This window comes from Diaporthe amygdali, assembly GCF_026229845.1.
Source record: "Diaporthe amygdali strain CAA958 chromosome Unknown NODE_18_length_871485_cov_64_394520, whole genome shotgun sequence".
NCBI lineage: Eukaryota > Fungi > Ascomycota > Sordariomycetes > Diaporthales > Diaporthaceae > Diaporthe > Diaporthe amygdali.
In genome coordinates this window covers 214822-239606 of record NW_026517038.1, presented here as the reverse complement: position 1 = coordinate 239606, position 24785 = coordinate 214822, and the positions used below count along the sequence as shown (strand labels likewise).

The following is a 24785-nucleotide window of genomic DNA, read 5'->3' as shown; positions in this document are numbered from 1 at the left end:
TCAAGTACGGAGTGGTGAAGACGAATGAATTTTCCAACACAAGAATGCAGACAGAATTGATGCATAACAACGCCGTCATGGTTGCCTAAGAGCAGAACCAACAGGCAGTGCATAGCCCGGCTGCTCGGCTGCCTGCTGCCTGGGACGCTCAGCCACTATTCTACGATCAGACCACGATACGATTCCACTTTTAAGCCGGAAGCATGGAATTTAGTTTCAAGAACAGATCTCTCGAACCAGAGTGATGAACCTCGAAGCTGCCATTGCGGTGAAGACATGCCACCAGCCATGGAGCTCGAACAAGAAAGCCCAAGGCAGCCCGATAGCTCCGCGAATATCTCTCAACGGGTAGCACAACTCTAAATCAATCAGCCACACTATTATCGCTAAAACCATAGTCCCAACCGCTGTCCAAAACTGCCTGGCGAGCCTCGATCTGACAACCGCAGACCGTTCCCGAAAGTAGATGAGGTACAGCAATCTTGGCCAGATGAGGTTTTCCATTATTGCGAATGCAACTAAGTGAATGAGGATGTGCTTTTTCTGGTAATAAATGGCAGAGATTCCCACCACGGTAGACACTAATATTATCGTGATAGCTTTCTGAGCGGTGGGTTTGAAGCCCGTGGTGTAAAGTGGCTGCAAAAGGGCAGAGCCAAGCATGAACATGGACATTTCATCTAGAAATTGTGTCTCCGGATGCAATGTGGCATGGTAAATGAAGGAGAACGCTCCCACGAAGAATAACGAAATTGCCAGGGCGTCCATGCCAAAATATCTACCCATTTGGCCAGCGCGGCATGGCGATTTCAAGGCGTAGTAGACTACACTCGCACATTAGCTCCTTGGAATTAGATTGATGACAGTATGGCGATATTATACCGTATGCAAGGTTGCTCAAAGTATTGATGAACTCCGCGATGTACTTCGTGACAGCGTAGTCCTCCTCACAAAAGCTAGCAACTCATTTCAGTGTTTGTCTGGAGCACGCACATGCTCACGAGCAATGAGCTGATTTCTTCAAGCCAGGCACGAAAGTTACTCACTTTGCGCTGCTCGAAGGAGTTCCCCAGAAGCCCGTGGCGGCAAGGGGATCGCCATGGTACACTCGATTATGATGAGGCATATTGTGTAGCTGTGTGCACCTTGTCCTGTTTTTGCTGGGTTTCAAAAAGACAAAATTCTTCGGAAGGCGCGGGAAAAGACCTAGGCGATGAAGGATCAGGAGTGATCCGAAACAAGGAAGTGATCGCATTCTGTCATCACTTGCTATTCCCGTTATGGCATCAGTGCGCCAAAGCGTGCATCATCTCATCCAAGAGTTTCTCGCTTAGGCGGACTTCAGGAGTTGACATGGGCTCATCGACGAATTCTTCCAATCTTGTCTAGCGCTCTTGTGTCAAAAAGCAAAAATGACTTTGCAGAACAAGATTCAGTGAACAAAGCATTCGTTGAGCTATCTAACCAATCATGAGATCAGCGAACTGATCCTGAGCATCACGAGACTTTTTAATTGAATGCGAAAATAAGTAGTGATAATTCATTTCGATATTGCACAGCCTTATGTATCAATATAAAAAAAGGTTTCCACTGTCTGCAAGATTGCGGTCATCGATTGTTTCTTCTTGAGATTGGTTCAAGTGTGACCAGGTGGCTCATGCTCTCAGCTAGCACCAGAAACCTGGTCAGCAAACACCAAAATTGTTGGAAGTCAACTTTCACCTCGATGCGAATGTCTTTAAATTATACCAGGAAATAACTTGCTCTTTACATGAGTAGGAAGTGGACAGCTTGTGCGCAACTCTAGATTGGCTGTATGATCGCGGTCAACCCTTTCTCTTTGCCTCTCTTTGCCTCTCTTTGCCTACAATCAAAGGAAGGACAGCAAAATGGCCTCACGCCCGAATTCGAACCGGGATTTCCAGCGAAGGCTTCTTCTGAGTGACAAGCTGGTGTGTTGGCCTCTATACTGCGCAGGACTGTGGGTAGTTGATATCGTGGCCGAAGCTTTCCCCATAAGGATGCTTGCTGGAAAGCCAGGGCAGTGGGTGAGTTCAGATATTCGGCATTGGCATTGTGACTCTGTGCGCACTCCAATAGGTGATAATATGCCGCACGCTTTCCACATATGTCTTGTGATACATATAATGAGGCAGTAAGTCTACATGTGTGTCTTAGCAATAGCACATACGCTAATAAAACTTCGTAGTCCTACAAAATGCTTGATCACTACACTTAGTCTATACGCTGAATCTAGACGATAAATCACAACAGAAATTCTACAATCCGATCGGAGTACTTTCCGCAGGTACTCAAGCTTACTTGTACGAGCTAATCTCGGATTCACAATATTCCCAGAACCGCTTCGCGAGGCCAGTTCCGCCTTGCTCCTTTGACTTGATCCCCACGGCAATGTCGTCCCGTATGGATCCGAAACGGCCCCACGGAATCAAGTAGGACCCGGTATTTTGCACTTTCAAGTCTGACGAGAACCCAGCAAATAGCTCAGTGTAGGCGCCGAACTTGGCAGGCTTGAACATGATTCCCTGATGGTCCGTCAGTCGACTTGCAATCAGCTCGAATATGACGCCGTACTAACCATTGCAGTCTGCATTACCTTATTGTCACGCTGTAGCTCCGTCCTCATAAGCCCAGGATGTAGACTCTAAAGCTTGGTAAGCGTTGTCCTGTACGCATTTGAATGTGAACTAGAGCCCGTGTAAACTCACCACGCTCACAACTCCATTCTCAGCGAGACGCTCGCCCCACTCATGAGCTAGAAGCACATCTCCAACTTTGGTCTGCATATATTGGTCCATGCCTGTGGGCAGGATCTTTGGCTTATTCAGCGCGTCATCCCAAACTATTCCACCTTTTGGTGATCCTGAATTGATCATTGATGACACCCATACAACTCTAATCGAGTCTTGCTGGACCGACTTATTCCGGGAAGTCTGAATCAGCGTTGGCGCCAATATGTCCGTCAGCAGCTGAGGGCCGAGGCAATTCGTAGCCATCCGCAATTCATGGCCTTGGGAGCTTTTGGCATCATTCGATGTCAACATTACACCGGCGTTGTGGAAGAGAACGTCGAGCCTGTCTTCTTTTTTCAGGAAATCTTGGGCTGCGGGTTTGACTGTACTCAGATCGGACAGATCGACCACAATGCTCTCGAGGCGGCCGAGGCTGGACGGAAATTCCTGCTGTATGGTATTGATGGCGTGTTTGATCTTGCTTTCTGACCGGGCGGCGATATAGACAGTGCCGTTCTTTTGGTAAAGCATTTTGGCGAGCTCGAAGCCAACTCCAGAGTTTGCGCCAGTGATGATGAATACCTGTCAATCATTAGCTGGGGTAATTTCGTTTGATCGGAAGACTAAGGGGTTGGTTACCTTTCCGGCCTGAGTTCCGACATGCTGCTCTGTGAAGCTTGGTTTTGGCGGAAATACATCGCGGAAACCAACCATGATTGTAATTATGACTGTGAATTTTACAATTGTGGAGTTTAAGGTACTGAGAAAGCAGTGAGACGGTGCAGTGCAAAGTGGAATGTGGGACTAGTCCTTTGGCCCAGATCGATGTCCTTTACGTTCCGCTGAATTTATACAAATTCTAGATGAAATCTGCTAAGCTCACTTGCTCCCCCTTCAACAAACCCTCAGGGTTTGACGCGTCAGTCATCATCTGTGCTGCGGTCGTCTGGCATCTGGACTTCGGATTACGGCTGTCTTGGCGGGTCTCGAAGGAATGTCCAAGCCGGAGATAGATGGTCGGTTTCCAATAATCCCGATGCTTGTTCGAATTTGGACTCAAATCCTGCACCAAATCCGACAGGCATCCAATGTCTTGCGCAAATCTGTGGCTTGTCCTGCCAAGCGTCCTCACACATTTCATCGTAGCCCCAGAAAGTGATGGCCAAGACAGTCTATATTTGATAGCCTCGAATCAAATCAGAAATTCGCAAGGCAACGAGACAGACTGACGGGTGTGATTAGGCCATTCTCTTCCTGAAAGCCGTCGTCTGACGATTGCAACACTGCCCAAAGTTGGTCCGATGACCTTGCGTCTTTGTCATTCGGAGGATGCGGACTTCTCTGGAGCTCTTGACGCAGTGGTAAGATAGAATTCTATCTCAGGCGATGGTGCGGATGGATATTATGATCCCGGTGAACGCAATGTCGGTCAGATTGGCGACGCGAAAAAGACGTAGAAAAGGTCGGGACAACTGTATACATGACACTATGTGTTGCGACGTCCATGTAGTATAGTTACGGCGACAGTCTGGGGGTGTTTTGGTTCATATGTGTAGCCGGTCTGCAGAGAGAATTCTTGGATCGCCTCTGTGGACCCCTTCCCCCTGCCACATGTAGCTGTAGAGGCTATCACTCTTTCTGCGGGTTTTGGTTGGCTCTGTGCTCGTCATCTAAGGAGACGGGCCTCGGCGGCTGATCGACCATTATGAGACAGTAAAAGAGAAGCAAGGTGGCCGGCGGATCTATCTTAATTTTCGGGAACTCCTAGAAATTACCTTCCCGCTCTTCTACCAAGTACTATTACTGATGGTAGTTGGTTTTGAATGCAGAGGTTTCGTGAACCCTTCTATAATGTTCCTCAGGCCGACCCTGCCGACCGATTGGCTTTAGATTGAAGTTTCTTGGTCACTAGGTCGCAACGTCTTCGTCAGTGTCAATCTGGACTTGGAGACAAAACGGCCAGTGGTATGCTTAGCCAATGGGCCAGCTTGCAGATAAGGCGCTCGAAGCAACTTCGCTAAGCCCTTTTCTCATCCCTCAAATAGTTGGTTGGCCTAGTCGACTATTGATATGTTGGCTTGTTCCCTCGGCCCAAGAACCGAAGATCACTTTTCATAAATAACAGAAGCAACGCTCATGTAGCCATGAACGACATATCATTGATATCTCTGTATTGCTACAAACAAATCTATTGATAGTTTCAAGACTCTATATTTCTTTTCTTGTTGCGTTCGAGGTTCCAAAGGCATCTTTCACCGTTGCATAAGAATGAAGCTAGACTGATGGCCATTTTGCGTATCCTAAAATCATAATCCCCTCTTCAATCACGCAATACGGGTTACATCGAGCTTATACAGTCTTCGCGATCCATGCTTGCGAGTAGCGCGGATCTCGTCATATGCACCGCCGATTGCCACCACCCTTCCCCCGCTGGCATTGAGCCGATAATTGGCCGTGCAAACCCTCAACATCAGATATGACCATTGATACCAGAATGGGCGCCTTCAGATCCGATTTTCCATTTGATATCGCAGGCTGGCTTTCCACGAGGAGTGTCTGTTGATGATAAGCAGGCACATGGCTCATATGACAATGGAATGGCGCCATCCGGTAATACCCACCGGATATCGCTGAAGTCTACAAAAGAAGCAAAGACTCCAAATAAACTCAAACTTCATTTTCGCATTTTGAAAGGTCGCCAAGGTGGATAGCCGTCTACGAAAGCTTGTTGTCAAGCCCCTGGCGCCAGTCTTCCTGAAGATTTACAGGCAAGTCGAGAAGAAGTCCCGAGGAGCACTCAGCAATATCGCTATTCCTCCGAGAACATAAAAGATGTCGGACTCAACAGAGATCAAGACCGGGCCTCAACTGCAAACCTTTTCGGAGAAGACGGGGGATGCCCGAGAAGACTCTCTCGATGTTAGACAACAGCGACGAGGCTCCTTCTGGAGAACTTTCCAGCGCTTCATTTGGGACGATCCGGACAAGCCGGCCTATGAAAAGAAGTTTCTCTTAAAACTCGACTTTTTTCTACTGACTTACACTTGCCTGGGTTACTTTTGCAAAAATTTGTGAGTGGTTCCAAAATGTCTCAAGCTTTCTATCAGGCATCGATGATGGGAGAAGATGGCACAAGAATTCAAAAAGCGATATCCTTAAGATACTTTGAGATGCATTCATGAAGCCTGAATAAAATTCTTTTGAGAAAATCAAATCACTAACATAATACTTTGAACAGAGACCAAGCCAACATCAGCAATGCATACGTGTCAGGGATGAAAGAAGCCCTAAGCATGCATGGAAATGAGCTCACGTACGCATCTAACGTCTTCACAGCCGGCTACGTGATTTCCCAAATTCCAGCCGTGATTCTTGTCACAAAAGTACGGCCTTCTTACATCATCTCCACGTTGGAAATTCTCTGGGCCATTTTTACCTTCTGTGCGGCATCCGTTAAAACCGTTCCTCAGCTCTATGCGATTCGCTTTCTGGTTGGGCTCTGCGAGGGCGCTTTTTTCCCTACGATAATCTACCTCATCGCGAGTTGGTACACCAAGAGTGAGCGAGGGAAACGGGTCACTCTGTTTTATTCCACCGCTACCCTCTCACAAATGTTTTCGGGGTACCTCCAAGCTGGTGCGTACGATGGCCTGAATGGGAAGATGGGTCGCGCAGGATGGCAGTGGCTTTTTATAATCGTAAGTCCTCATACATCTGAGGGATCTTGGAACCTCTTCCAATGCCGGTCAAACAATTTGGTGTGAAGGCATACTAATCATAGAATTCCATAGTGTGGCGTGATCAGCCTTCCCATTGGAGTTCTCGGTTACTTTTTTAACCCTGACTTCCCAGAGAACACCCGAGCGTTCTATATCAAGCCAGAAGAAGCCGTATTTGCTCGGAAAAGACTCCTCGACGAAGGCTACAAACCGCTAGGGGCATCCGCATGGAGCAAGAAAAAGATACTCCGCATTGTATCATCCTGGCAGTTCTGGGTCTTGTCGTTTGGCTACTTCTTCGTGCAGTCCAGCTTCCCAGTCCAACAACCCTTCTATGCTTTGTACTTGAAGGCTACGGGGCACACAGTCTATCAGATTAATGTCTGGCCAACCGGGCAGGCCGCGGTCGCCGTCATAACTCAGGTTCTCGCTGGCATGCTTTCCGACTCACCTCTTCTACGAGGTCGGAGGTGGCAAGCTATTCTAGTGATGCAAGGCGGGACCATCTTTGGCTGTATTGTCCTTGCAATCTGGGACGTTCCTCTAGGGCTGAAATACTTTGCATTTTACATCTCTTGGATGTCTGCTGGTGTTCCAGGTATTTACTACTCATGGTTTCCTGATCTGATGCCAGAGGATCATGAGATGAGAGGTTTCTTGACTGCCTTCTCGAATATCTTTTCATACGTCAACCAAATTTGGTATACAGATGCAGCTTGGCGCACCTCAATGGGACCGGAGTTCCGAGCCGGTTTTATCGCTGCTGCAACTTTTGGGGTAATTCTCATATCAACCGCCTTGCTGATGCGTTGGCTTGAGAAAAGGGATGTTCAGCAGAGGAAGCACGTCCAGGGAGGCGAGCCTACGGTGGAGCCGGATTTGGCTGCAACTTTACAGGGAAACCCTGCTGCTGTAGTATAAATTTGCTTCTGGACATCTGAATGCATGTATGACATATTCGTACAGCACTTCAGAGACTCTGCTGCCTGCGCGTTTAGCACGTGACTGCAGGATGGAAATGCGGCGTGTACCCGGTATCGACACCGCAACCAAGACTGAGCTGCATCTGCAATACATCTTTCATCATTGTTAAGAATGAGACAAAATTAGGTCAAACGCACGATATTTCCAAATAGTCAAAACTTCGGTCAGATTTCTGGTTCAATCGTGCAGACTTATGTGAGCACGAATACGTTGGGTACAGAGCGTAGATTTCGGCTACCAGGAAATAAGGGCAAGAAGCAGGCAGTCTGCAACTTCCCGCAGTATAAATACCAGCTAGAAGGTTTGAGGTGACCTGGGCGTAGCCGAGTAAATTGTCAGTCAGTGCATACGGTCGGCACAAGACTCACAGTATGCCTTGACAGCTTTCATGTGGCAATTGATTTGTAGTGGCACTCAAGGTTTTTAATGAGCACCGTTCTCAGAGTTGAAAGCGTGCCCACAGACTCCCGGTTTTCGAGAACCTCCGAATGATGAACGCAAAATCAATCGCTCTATGGTACAACGTGACTTCTGAAATCGTACACTTTTTTCGGCATGTTCCGTGATAGGCAAGTGCAAAATATGCTAGTCGACTTGTCAAAGGTCCTTTTCCCCCATATGGCGGGACTGTACGGTCGGTCGGAGCATCATTCCAATTTGCCTCCCTAAGAGCACTTCTAGTCTCCTATAATCTTAGTACGTCGTACCAGAGGCATTCAAAACAAGGAACTTCACATTCCCCTTAATATAGAGAATACTCCCTTGAGGTCAAGCCGCCTTTGGGAAGGTAGGTGCTGGTTGAGTAATGAATTGCAACTAATCCTTGCCAAGAGCACATATACCTCGGCATCCCTGACAGGCCCCGTATGATACGATGGGACTGTGATCTCGGAGGACGCCATCAATTTGGGTTGGCATGCTCCGGCTGCGGATACAACGCCGCAAGACCACCAATCAGCGAAAACGCATATTGTGATGACGGGTGATCCGAGTTGCAAACAAGCTATCGCTTCGGAGAGGCTCCGTAGATCATAGCGGGATGGAACCTCGCTGTCCAACGTTCCTGGGGTCCACGGGCCGCGAGACAAAACCTGGCTTAATGTGTATGTTGGAATTGAAAAGAATGTGATTCCTCACAATTTTGGGTCATCCCATGCGGTCTCCATAGGCAAATTCTTCGTGCTGCTCAAGCTTGTTGTCTTCTGTCAAACATCATGATACCAAAGTTCTCCCTCTTGTTCGTGGCGCCGTTGGCCGTCGGCGTCCTGGCTGATGGGAACTATGCCTGGCAAGCACCATCATCAACTGACCGTGAGTCCATCTCCAAGTACTCGTAACATCACCCACCTTTAAAACTATCTTGTAAAGAGCTATGTGTCCTGGGACAAAGCTGGGAATGATTCACATGCTAACTATTATTTTGACCAGGACGAAGTCCTTGTCCAATGGTGAATACTTTGGCCAACCATGGCTACCTCCCCCGTGACGGCCTGAACATCACGCTCGAAGATCTTTTGACGGGCTTCACTAATGGCATCAACCTGGATCCAACGGCAACACTTCTTGTTGGCGTCAAAGCCCTGGAGACGTCAACGACTGGTACCAACTCATCATTCAACTTGGATGATCTTAGCAGACATGGCAGTACGTCATAGCTTACCCTTCAGATTTTCAGACGGACTTTTCTGCTCACAAATGACAAACACAGTCATCGAACACGACGGCAGTCTAAGCCGTGCTGATATCTACTTTGGTGACAACCATAGCTTCAACTCGACCATCTGGGAGACAGTGGCCTCATACTTCACTGAGGATACCATCGACGTCAAGACCGCTGCACGAGCACGGGCAGCCCGTCTAGCAGCGGATGCGAAAGAGAACCCAGAGTTCAACATGACGTCCAGCGCTGTCAACTTCAGCTTGATTGAGTCTGCCTTGTATCTGTCAGTCTTTAACAACGGATCGTCTTCCACAGCAGTCACGGAGTGGGTCAAGGTTATGTTTCGTAAGTCTGAATCTTGGCCTCTTTCACACAATTCGTAACTCCTGAGCTGACATGTGGTAATAAAGAACACGAAAGGCTGCCATTTGAGGAGGGTTATACCAGACCAGAGAGCATAGTGAGCACTGCCGGTATACTGGCGAAAGAAGCCGAGGTGGCTGCTGCGAGCATTGGATTATGAGCATAAAAGCAATAAATCAAAGAGCTGATGCTCACATCAATTTGTTAATGAACCATTTCCCCCGTATCATTGTCTTGAGCTTGATCTCGACGAATCTGCAAAGCTCCCACCTTCGCCTGCTACCTGAACATCCAAAACCTAGAAGACCTAGATGAGTCGAGACAGGCATGTTCATGGTTGCCGATCAAGCTGCACAACTTAAATGGGGTAATAAGCTGCGGAGGAAACCGCTGTAAAATCACTTGATACAAGATAATTTGGCGTGTGATATCCTGGCGTATGAGAACATTTCATAGGGTACCCTGTTGTTGCTGTGTTATAAAGTATAAGATAACATGACCCGTTGTATGCTGTCTTTGTATGCAATAAATCATTGTGTACATATCTATTGCAAGGTACAGGAATGAGATAAATGAATGAACATATGCTGGTGCTGGTATGTGCGCCCGTGGGCAAGTGCGAGTTCAATCTTCTAATTCGATCGACATGATCCTTTCGAAATTAGAATGACGCTTGAGCATCCGTCAAGGTATTTCTCGGATCAAGTTGATCTGAACTTCAAACGAATGCTGAGCATTCGTGAGCGGTATGATGAGGTTTCAAGTGCTGTTCAGGGCCTGGGAATGGGAAATGCTCCCGAAAGAAAGTAACTTGAATCGCCAGAAACACATCTTTCGAGCTTGATCCAAACATATCCATGGAAGCTCAGATGCATGCAAGGGCGAGCATGGCTACGCAGAAGGGCTAAGAAACCAACTATAGTGAAAGGAACACGCGACCTATGGATGGCTTCTTCAATAATTACAGTCCATCGCTCTTTGAATTGCTATCCAGAGGCTTTATGTTGAAACATTTTGAAAATTTGTGCATTGCAAAGCTGTTGCCAGCGCGTCGGTGGGCACTGGAGCTGAGTTGCGCCAACCAAGGACTCGGAAAACTAGCCACTTAAGGGCCTTCTAACTTGCAGACGAAGACAACAAGTTCAAACTCCCAAAATGGGCGCTTACGGTTGACAAGCAAAGACTTCCACAGGAAGTCCCGGGCCAGATTGCCGAGCTTGGGGGACGACTCGCCCAATTTACGTTCCTAGTTTTAGGACGTGGGCTCTTGAGATTTGACCTAGTGATATTAGGCAGATTTGCTCTACGGACCGGAACTGACCGCGGGCCTGTGGCATTCCGAGCTTGGGCTGTCTCATTCGCCCGAGGTCCTGCTTGTCAAGCCGCGCGACATCCGAAAACACACTGAAGCCCAATCAGTTCGCCGCTGAACAGCAGTTGCATGTTTCCAGGCCTTGGGGTTCATGACAGAAAGTTATTAATAGTTTATTGGAAAAATTGTCGTCGGAAGCTTCCTTGACCGTCCTGTGTGCCGGAGCACCGGAGCACTCACCTACTCCGTATCCCCGCTTCCTCCGTGACTGCCCCGGCCCCGCACAAAGCCAGCTGCCGCGGTCAGGAAAATTGTTCCCCCCATTCAATACGTCGTATTTATATGTCCCACATAGTCTGGTTGTCTCACTTCATTTGAAGCAGTTCGCAACTTCGGTCCAGATACCCAAGTAGTAAGCAGTCACGAGAACATGGCATCAAAGACAACAATTCTCGAGCACCCTTCCGTGGGGCAAGTCCATGGAGTGCAGCCAAAGGGACAAGCCCATGTGGAGCAGTATCTCGGCATCCAGTATGCAACGCTAGAGAATCGGTTCGCTAGAGGGAAGTTGGTCGAGACGTACACGGCCCCGATCCAGGCAACAGAGACAGGGTGAGGCACTGTTCAGACTTATCCTTTTCACACGCCTTGGGCTGACATCAGGCTAGTCCTCTGCCTGTTGCTGATCCCAGGAACTGTGACAATGAGCACCTATTGCTGCAGCACAGCCTCCCTCATCCCAATTTCAAATTCAGCGAGACTGAATGTCTGACCCTCAACGTATCGGCGCCATCCCTTGACGCCCGGGGTACGAGAGCCGAGCCGTTGCCTGTCGTTGTCTTTGTACACGGTGGTGGGTTTGTTACAGGGAGTGCAAATTGGCCGCAATGGGACCTCGCTCGCCTAGTAGAGCGAAGTGTGAAAGTCGACAAGCCAGTCGTTGCCGTCGGAATTAAGTAGGTGCATGTTTCACAGGACCCTTCCGTTCGGTGATTTTATTAACGCAGTAATCACCAGCTATCGTCTAGGCCCTTTTGGCTTTTTGGCCTCATCAGCCTTGAGAGACGCGGGTTTCAAGCCCAACAATGGTCTCGATGACCAGAGACTTGGGTTGCGCTGGGTTCAGAAGAACATCTCGGGCTTTGGAGGAGATCCGAGCAAGGTCACCTTTTTGGGAAGCAGTGCTGGTGCTGGTAGGTCTATTACAGAAGACATGCTGCGAACCTGCGAGGACGAATAGGCTGACATCGCCATTAGCGTCTGGCTTTTTTCACCTCCAGTCTTCTGAACCCGTTTTCAGCCAGTTGGCCGCATATGGTGGCAGCCCCCTCATCCAGCCAATTCCTCTAGAAGTCACAGAAATCGCCTATAGCATTGCGGCAAAAGTTCTGGGAATTGACAGTCTCTCCCCAGCTGACCAAGTCAAGTCACTCCTCAAGATTCCCGCCGAGGAGATCTCGGCCAAACTTGCTGGTCTGCCCGTTCCCTTATCTGCAGCCCTCGATGGGGACGTCGTGCGTTCTAAGACGACCTACACCGCGCTGGCCAACACTCCTTCACTTGAGAAGGCATTCCCTGGCGTTGAATGGTGCAAGACCATCCTTCTGGGAGATGGGCAATTCGACGGCATGATCATAGGTCTGACAGCTCTGGCTCATCGGACTGACAACCTGTCTACGTCCCTCAAGAATTGCCTCAACACGATCTTCGCAGACGACCCGGCTAAAGTTAAGACTATCTTGGATGGTTACGGTATCAACGATTCCAACGCAGACAAAGTTCCCGTGTTCAACTTTTTGAACGACATCGGCTTCGCCCAGCCCGCAAAAGCCACGGCGGAAGCATGGGCTGGAACTGGTGCGAGGCTCGGGACAAAATCTTTCCTTACCCATTTCAACATGCCCAACCCCTGGCCCGGCATGTGGCAAGGCCAAGCTACTCACGCGCTGGACATTGCAATTCTGTTGGGTAACTACAATGACTTCCTCAGTACGGGCCAGAAAGCGTGCTCCGATCAGATGTCTGGGGACTTGCTGGCTTTCGCCTATGGCAAGGAGCCATTCTCATCCTACACTGCTGGCAATGATGGTGTGTCGAAAGTGTACAAGGCGAATGTGGATGCGAGCAATGACGAATCCAACGTAGCCAGGGAGTCTGACGAAGGCGAGACGGGCCGCAGGCGGATTTTAGACGATGTTGCGGCTGGAGACCCGACCGTGTTGGACAAGCTTTTGGATGTTTTTGGCCTCTTCGTCCAAGGACCCAAATAAACGCAGATGGAGGTGTATGAGCAATTTGTCACAGCCTGGTATACCAACTCCTTCTGTTGTATTGTTGTGCTGTACTTGAATGGGAAGGAAAGGATCGAGCCAGAGCGTCTATACTTCTTTGAAATGCTTTGAAATTCACAATATTCCAAAATGTTGATAAGGGAACTTAACCTTGGCAGACTCTCCAGATTTCGCCTTGCATGTTTCTTTTGCAGACCTGCAGCGTTCCCTGTCCTCGTACAACCGCCACTGTCCATATTACATAAATAACTATACAACAACATCCTGGGGTTCTACATCTATCGAGTTGATAGACTAACACTTGAGGTATTTCAGTGATATTAGATTTTTCGACTCGGCCACATTGGTTGTTCTAAATAAGCCGTGTTCCAGGGGACAGTGCGCCGACATCTCGGGCCAAAGAAGAAATTAACGGAAGACGCTGTATGGAGAGAGAGTGCGTGAGGAGACCTTGACACACGTTTTGCTGTATAGTAAAATATGTATATGTACATACCGTCGAAAATATACAGGTATCTAGACTTTTCCTTTCCATCCTCCACCAAGCCTTCTCTGCTTCACCACCTTAGCTGCCATCATAAACCCGCCACCCAGAATCATGGTCCCTCCTGCGAAAGCCTGCGCGCCGTAGTACTGGCCCCCACAGCTGCTGATAATCGCGCCAGCAATCGGCGGCCCGGTGAGAGTCGCAAAGCTGACAATCGTGAAGACCATGCCCATCCTGGTGCCCGACTTCCTCAGGTCCGTCGTCAGGCTGCTGAGCCCAGCAGGGAAGAGGGACTGGATGCCCCCGGCAGCTATGCCGAAGAACACGGCCCATGCGTACAGGCCGGAAGGGTTAGTCACGGCGATCCAGGTGAGCTGGCAGACGCCAGCGATGACGGCCGTGGGCACGAAGACGTTGATAGGACCCCATCGGTCGGCGAGATGGTTTGGCACTAGGCGGCCAATGATGCCGATGCCATTCAGGAGGAGCAGAAGGTTGAGCGAGTCGACATAGGAAAGGCCGATGATGTCGCGAGAGTAAGAAGCTAGATAGTAAAAGGCGAAGTAGACGCCGAGAAAGCACTGGGAATTGCATCGTGTTAGCATTCGATCTAGATTCACGTGCTATAAATAGCCCATGGATGTTTTCTAGGCCAGATAATGATCCTCTCTCGCAAAAGGGAAGGGGAGACTCACAGAAAAGCTTCCAGCGGCGTAAAAGGTGTACTCGAGCTCCTTGAAAGCAGCCCACTCGACAAGCGCCCCAGCTTTCCTAGGCGGGATCCTCCGCTTCAACCCAATATTTGCAACGATCAGGCTCGTGAGCTGGATAAATCCGATCGCCCTGACTGTCCAAGGAAACCCTGCCGTGGGCAACAGCTGCCTTGCCATTGCAGGGAAGATGAGCCCTCCTGTCGCACTTCCACACGCCGTCATGCCTATCGCCAGCCCTCTCTTCTTACTGAAGTACGTTGACACGGTCGCAACTGTGGGACAGAAGAGACAGCCGTTTCCGATGCCCATGCACACGCCCTGGGCTAGAAAGAGCTGCCAGTACTTAGTGCACACTGATGTGGTGAAGATACCTAGCAGCTGGAAAGTAGTTCCGAGCAAGAATACCTCCCGAAAGTACTAGAAAATGTCTGTCAGTCACTTTGGAGTTTAAAATCGATGAATAGAAGCAAGGCTTTCTTCTACACTGCTTCTAGAAACTCGGCCTGCCCAAGATGTGCTGCAGCCGGAGATGACAAAGCATGAGGGCAAGTGAGGCAGTACAAAAGTAGGGGTAAGCCAAGGATCTCACTTACTCCTGCATCTGTGATTCGACCAGTAAACGTGCCAATAAAGAACAACAGAAACACCTGGATAGAGCCTATCCAGGAAATCGTCGCAGGTGGGAGGCCAAGCTCAGTAGCATAGTATGTTTGAAAAACACCAAACGAGTTGATATATCCCCAAGTATTCATGATAACCAGGTGGCCTGCTGCGACAGCCGTCCAGGCCTTCAGGCCACCGTCAGGCGGAGGGCCAGGGTTGAAACTCGATCTGCTCGTCGTGCGGCTGAGAACGCGTTCAGCGAGGCCAGAGACACCACTGCCACGGCTGCCATGATCCTCGACGGCACCTGGTGCATGCCCAGCACTGTCTTCGAAGTCACTCTCATCGAGTTGGACACCGGGTATAGCCTGCGTGTTGGAGTCTCGCGTCGCCAATCTTCGGAGCCCAGCAGGTTGCTTCTCCGAGTCATTGTGCGGGAAGTCACCGGCTTTGCCGCAACCTTGTATTTCGTCGATGGAATCTCTGCCCTTTTCTTCGGTACTAGTCGACGGATCAAGGTCGGAGCTACCGCTGCTTGTTGATTGGGAGCGGGCCATCGTCGGCTTGTGGCAGGGGCTGTCGGTTTCCCTTTGTTGATCGCGAGTACTAACGAAATCTTGATTCGATGGCAGGCCGAGCAGTTGGTTTTGCCTGATTTTACCAAGGGAGTAAAGCGAGAGCAGCTAAGGGAAGAGCGAAACAACACAATGTCGTAGTTTCATCCTTGTTTGCAGATAACAGGTTTCGATGCTACTAAATGGCCAGACATTGAGCAAAAAGAGGTCACCACTCAAGTATAGTGCCTATCTAAGGGGGTTGCCCTGGCAGAGAATGCAAGAGTAATCTGCCACTAACTTTCCTGTAGACAGAGAAGCAGTGTAGATTTCTAAGCTGGGCGATACCAGCTATTTAATCATTACTAGCACCAATTTTTCGGGAAAGAATTCCCGATCGCTGCGAAGATTAGCTCCCTGTTGTGTGGGGCGGGAAATCCTGCCCCCAGGCTTTTGGACTAGTTATGACAAACTCAATGCTTTAAAGATCAGTGGACTCACATATTTTCTGGGGAAGGGCGCCGAATGCATGGGGAACATCGTGGCTTAACCGGTTTTGTATTATTCCCGGCAACGAAAGCCCGGCCTATGATGCGGAGACCCGTGGACTGGGCCGAGAGCCGGATAGGCCGACCTCGGCGCGTTCGACCGATCTTGGCTGGAAGTAAAGCCCTTTGACATCTAGTGACATGGACCTTGAGAAGAGAGATCGCCTCGTAGCATGGACAATGGGGTTCAGATCATAAATTATACACTCGCATTTTCTATGGTAGTCAGTTGTGATCCGCCGCGAAGCTCGAAGCTCGAAGAGACCAGAGACTATCTTCGCCAGCATAGAAGGCGATGTGATTTGTGTTCCATCTCCTTCCTTTGCCATTACTGCCCCGAAATTTTGGTTCCAAAATACATTATGATGAGATGAACAAACGAACAATCTTTTAAACAGCAAGTGAACAACCACTCAAAAGAGATGGCTCCCAAAACATCAAGATGAGCAACAATTATGTCTGGTAAAGACAATGAACAAGAGAAGCCGTTGAGCATGGACCCTCAACCGAAATGGACACCAGCACATAAAGGCGGTGTGATGGCATGATAGATCAGGGATGGCCAATCTTGACAATTTGAGTCATTCCGTGACCGCGGCCACGCTTTGGATAAATGTCGCGCACACCGGAGCGGCATATAGCAGCCTCGCACGAAGTGTCAGTCCAGGTTACCGCCATGTCGTCTGCCCACCACTTCTGTGGCTGGTCATTCGCGGTGACATCTATGAGGAGAGACGTGAGGTTGGACAGTCCAGCTGTTGCGTCTGCAACAAGAGACCCAAGTTTGCAGTTCATCTGACGCGCACAAGCGCGCGTGCTGGACATCTGGGATCCTACAGTCATCTCGGTCTGAGAATCGTCGTCCCATGAAAGACCAGTGATGTTGAACATGCACTTGGCTTTCTTGGAAGCGCATCCAACCCGCAAGCCGGCGAAGTCAAATCGGAAGCATGGGTTTGCTTGAAGGTTTCCGACACCCATCTTCGCCTGCTGATCATCTTTTATGACAATTGGAACCTCGAGCATTAGGTCTCCGGAAGATGGCTTGTAGGGCGCAACTGAAGCAGGGATGATTTTGAAGGCCTCTGACCACGTGAAATGGCGGTAGGGGCTGTACATCGGATCAGGTGCGATGTCCTCAGGGTCGGTGCCAGGCGCCAAGTGAAGACCGGGAAGATTATCGAACTATTTTGATCGTCAGCGAGGGCACAAGCATGATGATCCAAGAGACACTTACATCAAGTACTACATTGCTTTGGGTCACGAGATCATCACATGAGGGTGCCGCCGTTTCTGTAGGCTCTGACCGGGCCTTGATGACTGAAGAAAGAGTTGACCGTCCTTCGACAGAATTGATTTGGGTGGACAGTGCCTGATCAGGTTGAGCTGGACCAGACAGTGCGCGTGCTGATTCGGAAGTCGTAAATGGCGGCGGGACGGAATGCGGCGGCGCGGACTGAAGAGGTGCTCCTTGAACAGGCGCGCCTTGAAGAGGACCACCTTGAGAGGGACCGCCTTGAGAAGGACCACCTTGCGGAGGTGCGCCTTGTGGGGAGCCTTGAGGGGAGCCCTGGGAGGGCGCGCCCTGAGGAGGTCCACCTTGAGAAGGAGCGCCTTGAGGAGGGCCCTGAGAAGGAGCACCCTGTGGAGAGCCCTGAGAAGGAGCACCCTGTGGAGAGCCCTGAGAGGGAGCACCCTGAGGAGGCCCGCCTTGAGAAGGTGCGCCTTGTGAGGGAGAGCCCTGAGGAGGAGCGCCTTGAGGAGGCGCAGACTGCGGGGGAGATGACTGAGGAGGCGCGCCTTGAGGAGATCCAGACGGAGCGCCTTGAGGAGGTGCAGATTGGGGAGGTGCGCTTTGAGGGGGAGCACCTTGCGGAGGGGCACTCTGTGGGGGTGCAGATTGAGGTGGTCCGCTTGAAGGAGGAGCACCCTGAGGAGGAGCACTCTGAGGAGGCGCACCTTGGGGAGGCGCTGATTGTGGGGGAGCAGATTGAGGTGGCGCAGATTGACCAGGTCCACCAGATGCAGTCGTGTTGGAAGTGGGAGTAGGGGTTGTGCTGTTGAGCGGCGTAGTCGTGTTCAACGGCGGCTCTGAGGTGGGCAACGGACCGCTTGTGGCATTTGCCGTGGGACTTGCAGGCAGACTTGAGTTGGCCAGGGACGACGGCCCTCCTGTTGGCAGGATAGAGGGAACGGTCGTGTTAGCTGGCGCAGTAGCTTCAGGCCCAGAGGGTGTAGGCGCAGTACCATTTGACATGCTGGTCACGTTTGCGGAAGGTGAGGCAGTAACAGTACCGTTGGCAGAAGTCGGAGCTGCACCGCCTTCAGATGTACCAGCAGATGGAGGAGCGGTGGGAGCCGTCCCATTACCCGTGGAAGGTGGAGGAGCAGCACCTGATGCTGAAGTTCCATTGCCAAGTGGTGGAGTGGGCACGGTGGTATTGCCAGGTGCTGGAGCTGTCTCAGAGGTAGGCAGTGGGCTCCCTGGGCCTGGGCCTGTTGAGGATGTCCCATTGATTGATGTACCGTTGGTAGGGAGAGGCAAGTTCTCCGTGGTTGTATTCAACGGTACAAGGACACTGCTGGTGGCAGAAGCTGTTCCGTTTGTCGGAAGCGGGAGTGCCAAGGTGGTGGAATTCAAAGGCACAATGATACTGGTAGCAGTCGACGCTGTCACATTGGTCGGAATGGGGGAGGCCGCTGTGGTCGAATTCAACGGCACAGCAGTGCTCGTCGAAGCCGGCGCCGACTCAGACGCGTTGCTTGGTGCAGACTCGGAGATTGGCAGTGGAGAGCTGGCACCAGTGCCGGACGGCGGCAGAACAGATGTTGTGCCATTGTCTGTGGGGAAAGGAGGCGGTGTGGTAGAAGAGCCTGGCAACGGTGGTAAGGAGGTATCTCCGGTTGGCAGAGGTGCGAAGACTGTGGTCGAGTTGGCGATGATGATGAGGCTTGTTGCGGCAGCTGATCCACTGATGCTAATGGTCGTAACACCGGTGATGGCACCAACAGACGAGATTGCGCTGATGGAGATGGAAGCGGATGTTTCGTTCCCAGTGGGCAGCGGTGCGATAAGAGTGGTCGAGTTGGCGGGAATAATCGCACTTGTCGCGGGAGCTGTTTCATTGATGATGACGGTCGTGAGGCTGCCCGTGACTATACCTGACGAAGGGAGTGCAGTTTCAGAGGCTGAAGGCGAAGACGCGTTGCCAGTAGGGAACGGGGCAATGACTGTTGTGGAATTGAGAGATACGATGACACTGGTGGCAGCAGCTGTTCCATTGGTAGAAACAGTAGAGAAACTGCCTGGAATTCCACTTGCGCCAGTAGTGCTATTCGCAAATGGTGCAGAGGACGGAAGACCTGAGGTACTGGGTGGCAATGAAGGCGGCGGCTCAGGCGTCACGGTTGTCACAGATGGTACAAAGGAGCTGTTCACACTCGACGTGCTAAGCGAAGGACCTGGAAGTTGATTAGAAATAGAGCTTCAAAGAGAGAAGTTCGGACTGGAAGGAAATGGAAGAAATACCAGTTGACACCAACACAGTGGCGGTGCTGAATGTTGTCACGGTTGACACCGTGGTGAAAGATGTCCCGACTGCACCCGCTGATGCAACGTAGGTGAAATCTGTCGACTCAGTCAGAGTGGCGATAGGAACACTACCTTCCGATATGGTGTAAGTGAAAACAAGAGAGGTGACCAATGGCGAAGGAGGCGGCCCAGGGACCTCAGTTGTTCCGGAGTACAAGGTGGTCGTCTCGGTGATGACTACTGGAGTTTCAGTAGATGGGCCACCAGTAACTGGCGTGGCTGCCGTGATGGTGATGACCTGAGCTGATGAGCCCGGTACGCCCGGCAGAGTCACTGTGAAGACAGTAGGAGAGACAGGCGCAGGAGCCGCTGTAAGAGTGACAGAGGGTGGGGTGGTAGCAGACGATGGTGGAGGCTCTGCCGAGGCCACAGGCGTAGACGTCGACTCAATTGATCTCGAAGTTGGAGTGGCCGTTACGGTTCCAACAGTGAGGGTGAAGCTGGCCGTAACCATAGAGTGACTGGAGCTCGATGTGGGAGCTGTCTCGACCACCGTATAAGTGCTGGTCTCAACGACCTGAGGGCTATAACCAGAAGTAATGGTCGTGGTGAAGAAGTAGGTTGTCAGACCTGGGCCAGCAGTTGGAGCACCGGCAGGAACTGAAGGGGTTGTGCCACAACCAGAGTCAGGGCACGGCTCAGTGAGAGTGACAGTACCAGTAAAGGGGGAACCTGCAGGGCCAACGGGAATGGTGAAAGTCTGCGTGGTGATGATGCTACCAGGACCAGATGCAGCCTCCGACTCTATCTCACATTAGCAGTCAGACTCGAGAAGTAAAGAGGAGTTGGCCTAGAGCCTGAAGAGATGCTAAATCGACTTACCTGAAGCAGGACCGGTACCCGATGTGGCCGCGGTGGGAACAGAGTACGGCGTGGCAGAAAAACCGGAAGAGACAGACTCGGGGTAGACAGTGACAGTGGAGACGGCGACAGTCTCGGTGCTGATCATGCTCATGACAGTGGTGCCAAAGGCAATACTGGGCGCAGGTGCCCCGACGGTGATGAAAACCGTCTCGGCAGCACAAGTTGCGCTGTCGCTGCAAGCGAGAGAGCACGTATGGTCAGCATCGGCTTCCTAACGACAAGTGACTAGATCTGCATGACGTGCAGGCCTGCAAGAGCGATCACGATGTCGACCATGATACCATCTTACCTGGGAAATTCTCCTCCAAGTGACTCAGTACCGGCGTCCAAGGAACACTGAGTCCAGGTCCCTCGGGAAGAGACGGCTTAGTCCAAGCGGATGTCCAGTTTCCTCGTTGGCTGTTGGTTCTTCTTATTTCCAACAATCCCGTTGTCTTTCACAAAGACTCAAAGACTTCAACACAGCCAGCCAGCACCCTTACACTCATGATCGGTCAGAGGATTCGACTGATAACAAGTTCCCGTCCTCTCTTGGTAATGAGCCAATAACCACGCAGCCAAGAGAGCAGGCCTCTGCAGTGAGAGGAAACAGGGTCGTGTGACGGTAACATTGAGGATCGGCTGTGGTGAGCATGCTGACTTGAACCATAGGTAGCATTGGATCGTATCTCTCTTATCTCGTGTGGCTTCGGAAAGACATACCAGCGATTACGTCTAGCGCTTGAGGTGACTTTCCAATACAAAAGCAGCCGCATCCCGTTTCGCCCCCACCGACCTTTTTATGAATAAGACTTCCTGGTATTTATATCTCAACAGTCCGAAAAAACTCCAATATGATCATCATGGCCTGGTCGGCCTCAACGCTGAACAGCCAAAACTCCGATGCGCCTCTTCTGCGACCCATGTTCACCATCGACTACTTGTTGCTGTCGTGGTTTTGACTCCGCCAGTAGTTTCAATCATACGATGTTGCGAGAACCAGTCAGTCTCGCTGAGGTTGCGCCTTTAGGACGTCGAACGGGTCGAGCGGCACGGCTGTGTTTTTGACGAATCCGCACTGCAACAAGGTCTGCGAGCTGTCCGGACCAGCGACCTGCCTTGCGTTGCGGAAGGCAATATTCATAGCGCTGAATGCTGGCGTAACAGAATTTGCGGCAGAAACGGCGCCATGCCAGGGAGGTTGTCTCCCAAGAGAGGATTGTGGACTTGAGAGGGAGGTGTCGGAGGTCCACGAGGAGAACCGAAATGGCGCTTCTCTGTGGAGGATGCCGACTTGTTAGCCACCCAGGTGGCGATGTTCTAGGCACCTGCTGGGAGGGCTTCATCGGTGCTGGTCTCTAGTACCGGTACCGCTCTCATCGCCGATGGCGGTGACGACCCGCTTCATCAGCTATGAAGGCCGAACTTCAACCCCACTGCGAGACCCACGGCAGAGGCCGCCACCAGCAGCAGGAGAGTCAAAATCCGGCGCCAACCTCCCAGCCTGGCTACCCAGGCCTCATCCCGGACCTGGGTTAGTTTCTCGTCTATCCCCGCTTCGATATCCGGCAGGTCCCCGCTGTTCGTCGCCCTCGAGCTGAACGTGCTCTGCCGCGACGGCGCTCGTGGGGTGGGCGACTGCGCTACCCCGACAAGGTCCCACGATGTGATATAATCCTCTCCGTACCGGTAGTATGGGCCTACGCTGGATATCCTCGACCGTCGTTTGACATCCGTGAACATGGAGTTCTCGTCCTCTAGGATTTTTGGCATTCTGTTGATGCTAATTGTGGAATTGCGGTGGATAGTCGAGGGTCTGCCGGATGTGAGAGCTGGTGGAGGAGACTGGACATTGTCGTTTGGGGGCTTGGTTGTTGATGGGAAGGCACCAGGGAAGGTCTGCCTCTTCTCCCTGCGTCTGTCCTCGTTGATGTCCATCTTGGCTCTGAGTATGAAGTGTTGTGTGTCAAACAGGATGAGTTTGTGTTTGAGCAAAGAGTCTGAACCTGACACAGTTTATGGAAACTCCGCAAGAGACACTACCAAGCCGCGACGAGGTTTCAGGGCTAGATTTCTACCCAAAACTTCATTTATGGGTCCGGGCTCTCAGCCGTGGAGTGATCGGACGGGTAGACCGAGCGCTTCAAGGGTAAACGAGTGTGACGATGCGGCGCAGCAAAGAAAGGGAGAAGGCATCAGAGCACGCAAAAAAGAGTTGACACATCAGTCATGGGGAATCCGGGGCGCCACCAGTTCTCAGCAGCGGCACGGCAGCCACCACCGTACTTATTGAGCTGAAAAGGAAAACCACACGGACATTGAACCTGTCGGAGAAAACAAGGTTCGTCTAGCCCAGGCCCTCGGGTCTTCGGAGGTAGACAGGGAAGGAGAGAGAGAGATCGACGACTAATGTACAGAAGCGTGGCGCGGCAAGAAAGCAGCTGCATAAGTGCTCGACGCAGGCTGCTAGGAGGGCGGAGGGCGGAGGGAGGACAAGAAAAAAAAAATAAGTTGGCCCTGCAGGCTCGCAGGACTCGCCCGTTTCTCGTCCAGCCCGCGCAGCTCGTCAGACGTAGCGATGCACATCATCAACAGGGGGCTTATATTGCGTGACCACAGACTCGGGACACAAGGCATCCGGCAATGGCGGATGCAGCGCGGGCATGGCATTACGTTGCGAATCGGGACAAAGTGCCGGCCTCTTTCATATACCGGGCTGACGACGATAACTTCTAGACGCGCAGTCCACCTTCCCGACCGGGCCAGCAGGGACTGACTGGCACCGTGCCGTGGGGACAAGGGAGTATATCCATAACACCTCATTGGGCCCCCCAGGATCTCGTCGCGGAAGGTAGTAGCAGCCGCCTCTGCGTTCGAAGATTAGAATTAGGGTTGTGTAACCTGCTGGCAGTGGCATGCGGCAACGACATAGTCCAGAAACAAACAACAAACATCCCATCTTTCCGGCCATTATAGTAGAGGTGAACTGAGAGGGATTTGCCTGCTACCAACCAGGAACCAGACGGCTAATTTCAGCCACGCTGCGTCGCTCGTGGCAACTTAGCCCTTCTACACACAGTAACTAGACTAATTACCTCCTCCACACCCCCCTCCCCTCCCTCCAATTCCTTTGCCCCCTCGCGGGAACGAGCCGAGCCATAAGACACCACTCAGAAGCACTCTACTCCAGACGGCGCCGTCAGGTCCCAGCCCGGGGTGTTCGCACCACAAATCAAGGCAGCGGCCACAATATAATAAGCGTAAGCGGAGCCCCAGCCCTAGCTCGAGCTCACTCGCCAGCTGGGCCTAGCCCCGTTCCAGCTGCCCTCTCTCTGCCTCTCAGGCCTCTCCACGAGGGGGCGTGTGATTACTGCCAAGTAGTCGAAGGAAGCTTGGGGAAGCTTGGGCCCCTCCCCGCCAGGGACAGGTGAGCTATGGAGGTCAAAAACGCTCGGCCCAGCTGAAAAAATAAAAGTGGTCAACAGAAGACTAGTAGACTGCGTGGGTCCAGAGACATAAAGCCACAGGCGCTTCGGGGCTAGCAAAGACCATGTCTCAGCTGGCTCCATTCTCGAAGGCTGCCCGGTTGGGCTACCCGCTCGCTCTTTGGGGTGGGGAAAAAAGATGAGCGGGACGGGAAACTAGCTAGCTCGATAGAACCTGACTAAAACCGCTCGTAATAGAAGCGGTCGTGCTACGTGACCCCGGGGGTGTTTGATTTTTAGTCATTCGCTCGATTTCAAACGTGTTGCAGGTGCAGGTCTGACTGCGTACATGAATATCAGAGACACACACACAGAAAAAGCGTGTGTTTGCGGCAGGAATTGCGAAATCATCCCATCATGTATGTGCGGTTGGCCCCGTGCAACCTCCCTTGCCTATCCCTCCCCCCCTCTTCTCCAGATGGATGGCACGCGCCGCACACGCGCGCACGAACCGGCCCATGCCGTGCCCTCCCTCCCAAATCCTGCGGTGTCACGAAGCTATTAGGCCTGGGTTATCGTCGTTCCGGTTCGGTCGGTCCGTTTGCGAGCCTCATGATCGCCGTCCATGTCGTGTAGCCACATGTAGGTGGGGCTTGCAGCGTGTGTGGCTTGCTGTCTTATTTGTGCTTTTTCTTTCCTTTCCAAGACCTTTCCAAGGTTCAAGGGTCAATACCAAAAGCCATCATGTCACCAGTGCGGCCGTAATCTGGGCAAGGCTGATCTGATTGTTCTCTTGTATCTCTCCGGCGCCATTAAGAACTATCGAATCCTGCTTGTGCGCAGGTATCGTGGCCATGGCCGCGATGACCTCGGTGGCTTCATGCTCCAGGCAAGATATACACCAAGGCGCGAAAGGTATCATGCAAAAACACCTCAGT

General features: G+C 51.5%; 7 protein-coding genes across 7 annotated transcripts; 3 read left to right on the top strand and 4 right to left on the bottom strand.

Moving 5' to 3' along the window:
* Positions 1–2318: 2318 nt before the first annotated feature.
* J7T55_004024 (uncharacterized protein) lies at positions 2319–3467 on the bottom strand (the record flags this gene model as incomplete). The annotated part of the gene is made up of 3 exons (XM_053144694.1): positions 2319–2546; positions 2730–3335; positions 3393–3467. 3 exons carry the CDS (start codon positions 3465–3467, stop codon positions 2319–2321), a joined length of 909 nt encoding a protein of 302 aa, XP_052992525.1.
* A 2118-nt stretch (positions 3468–5585) lies between these two features.
* J7T55_004023 (uncharacterized protein) lies at positions 5586–7393 on the top strand (the record flags this gene model as incomplete). Its single annotated transcript, XM_053144693.1, has 3 exons — positions 5586–5824; positions 5992–6451; positions 6545–7393. 3 exons carry the CDS (start codon positions 5586–5588, stop codon positions 7391–7393), a joined length of 1548 nt encoding a protein of 515 aa, XP_052992524.1.
* A 1277-nt stretch (positions 7394–8670) lies between these two features.
* Positions 8671–9639, top strand: J7T55_004022 (uncharacterized protein; the record flags this gene model as incomplete). Its single annotated transcript, XM_053144691.1, has 4 exons — positions 8671–8767; positions 8885–9100; positions 9165–9461; positions 9527–9639. 4 exons carry the CDS (start codon positions 8671–8673, stop codon positions 9637–9639), a joined length of 723 nt encoding a protein of 240 aa, XP_052992523.1.
* Positions 9640–11221: 1582 nt separating this feature from the next.
* On the top strand, positions 11222–13061 carry J7T55_004021 (uncharacterized protein; the record flags this gene model as incomplete). Its single annotated transcript, XM_053144690.1, has 4 exons — positions 11222–11403; positions 11460–11747; positions 11809–11984; positions 12049–13061. 4 exons carry the CDS (start codon positions 11222–11224, stop codon positions 13059–13061), a joined length of 1659 nt encoding a protein of 552 aa, XP_052992522.1.
* Positions 13062–13598: 537 nt separating this feature from the next.
* J7T55_004020 (major facilitator superfamily transporter) lies at positions 13599–15442 on the bottom strand (the record flags this gene model as incomplete). Its single annotated transcript, XM_053144689.1, has 3 exons — positions 13599–14150; positions 14265–14615; positions 14876–15442. The coding sequence occupies 3 exons, from the start codon at positions 15440–15442 to the stop codon at positions 13599–13601; spliced, it is 1470 nt and encodes a 489-aa protein (XP_052992521.1).
* A 1097-nt stretch (positions 15443–16539) lies between these two features.
* J7T55_004019 (uncharacterized protein) lies at positions 16540–20719 on the bottom strand (the record flags this gene model as incomplete). The annotated part of the gene is made up of 7 exons (XM_053144688.1): positions 16540–17172; positions 17225–17307; positions 17445–17840; positions 17947–19449; positions 19517–20323; positions 20402–20616; positions 20670–20719. 7 exons carry the CDS (start codon positions 20717–20719, stop codon positions 16540–16542), a joined length of 3687 nt encoding a protein of 1228 aa, XP_052992520.1.
* Positions 20720–21425: 706 nt separating this feature from the next.
* On the bottom strand, positions 21426–22360 carry J7T55_004018 (uncharacterized protein; the record flags this gene model as incomplete). The annotated part of the gene is made up of 2 exons (XM_053144687.1): positions 21426–21699; positions 21855–22360. The coding sequence occupies 2 exons, from the start codon at positions 22358–22360 to the stop codon at positions 21426–21428; spliced, it is 780 nt and encodes a 259-aa protein (XP_052992519.1).
* Positions 22361–24785: the final 2425 nt, after the last annotated feature.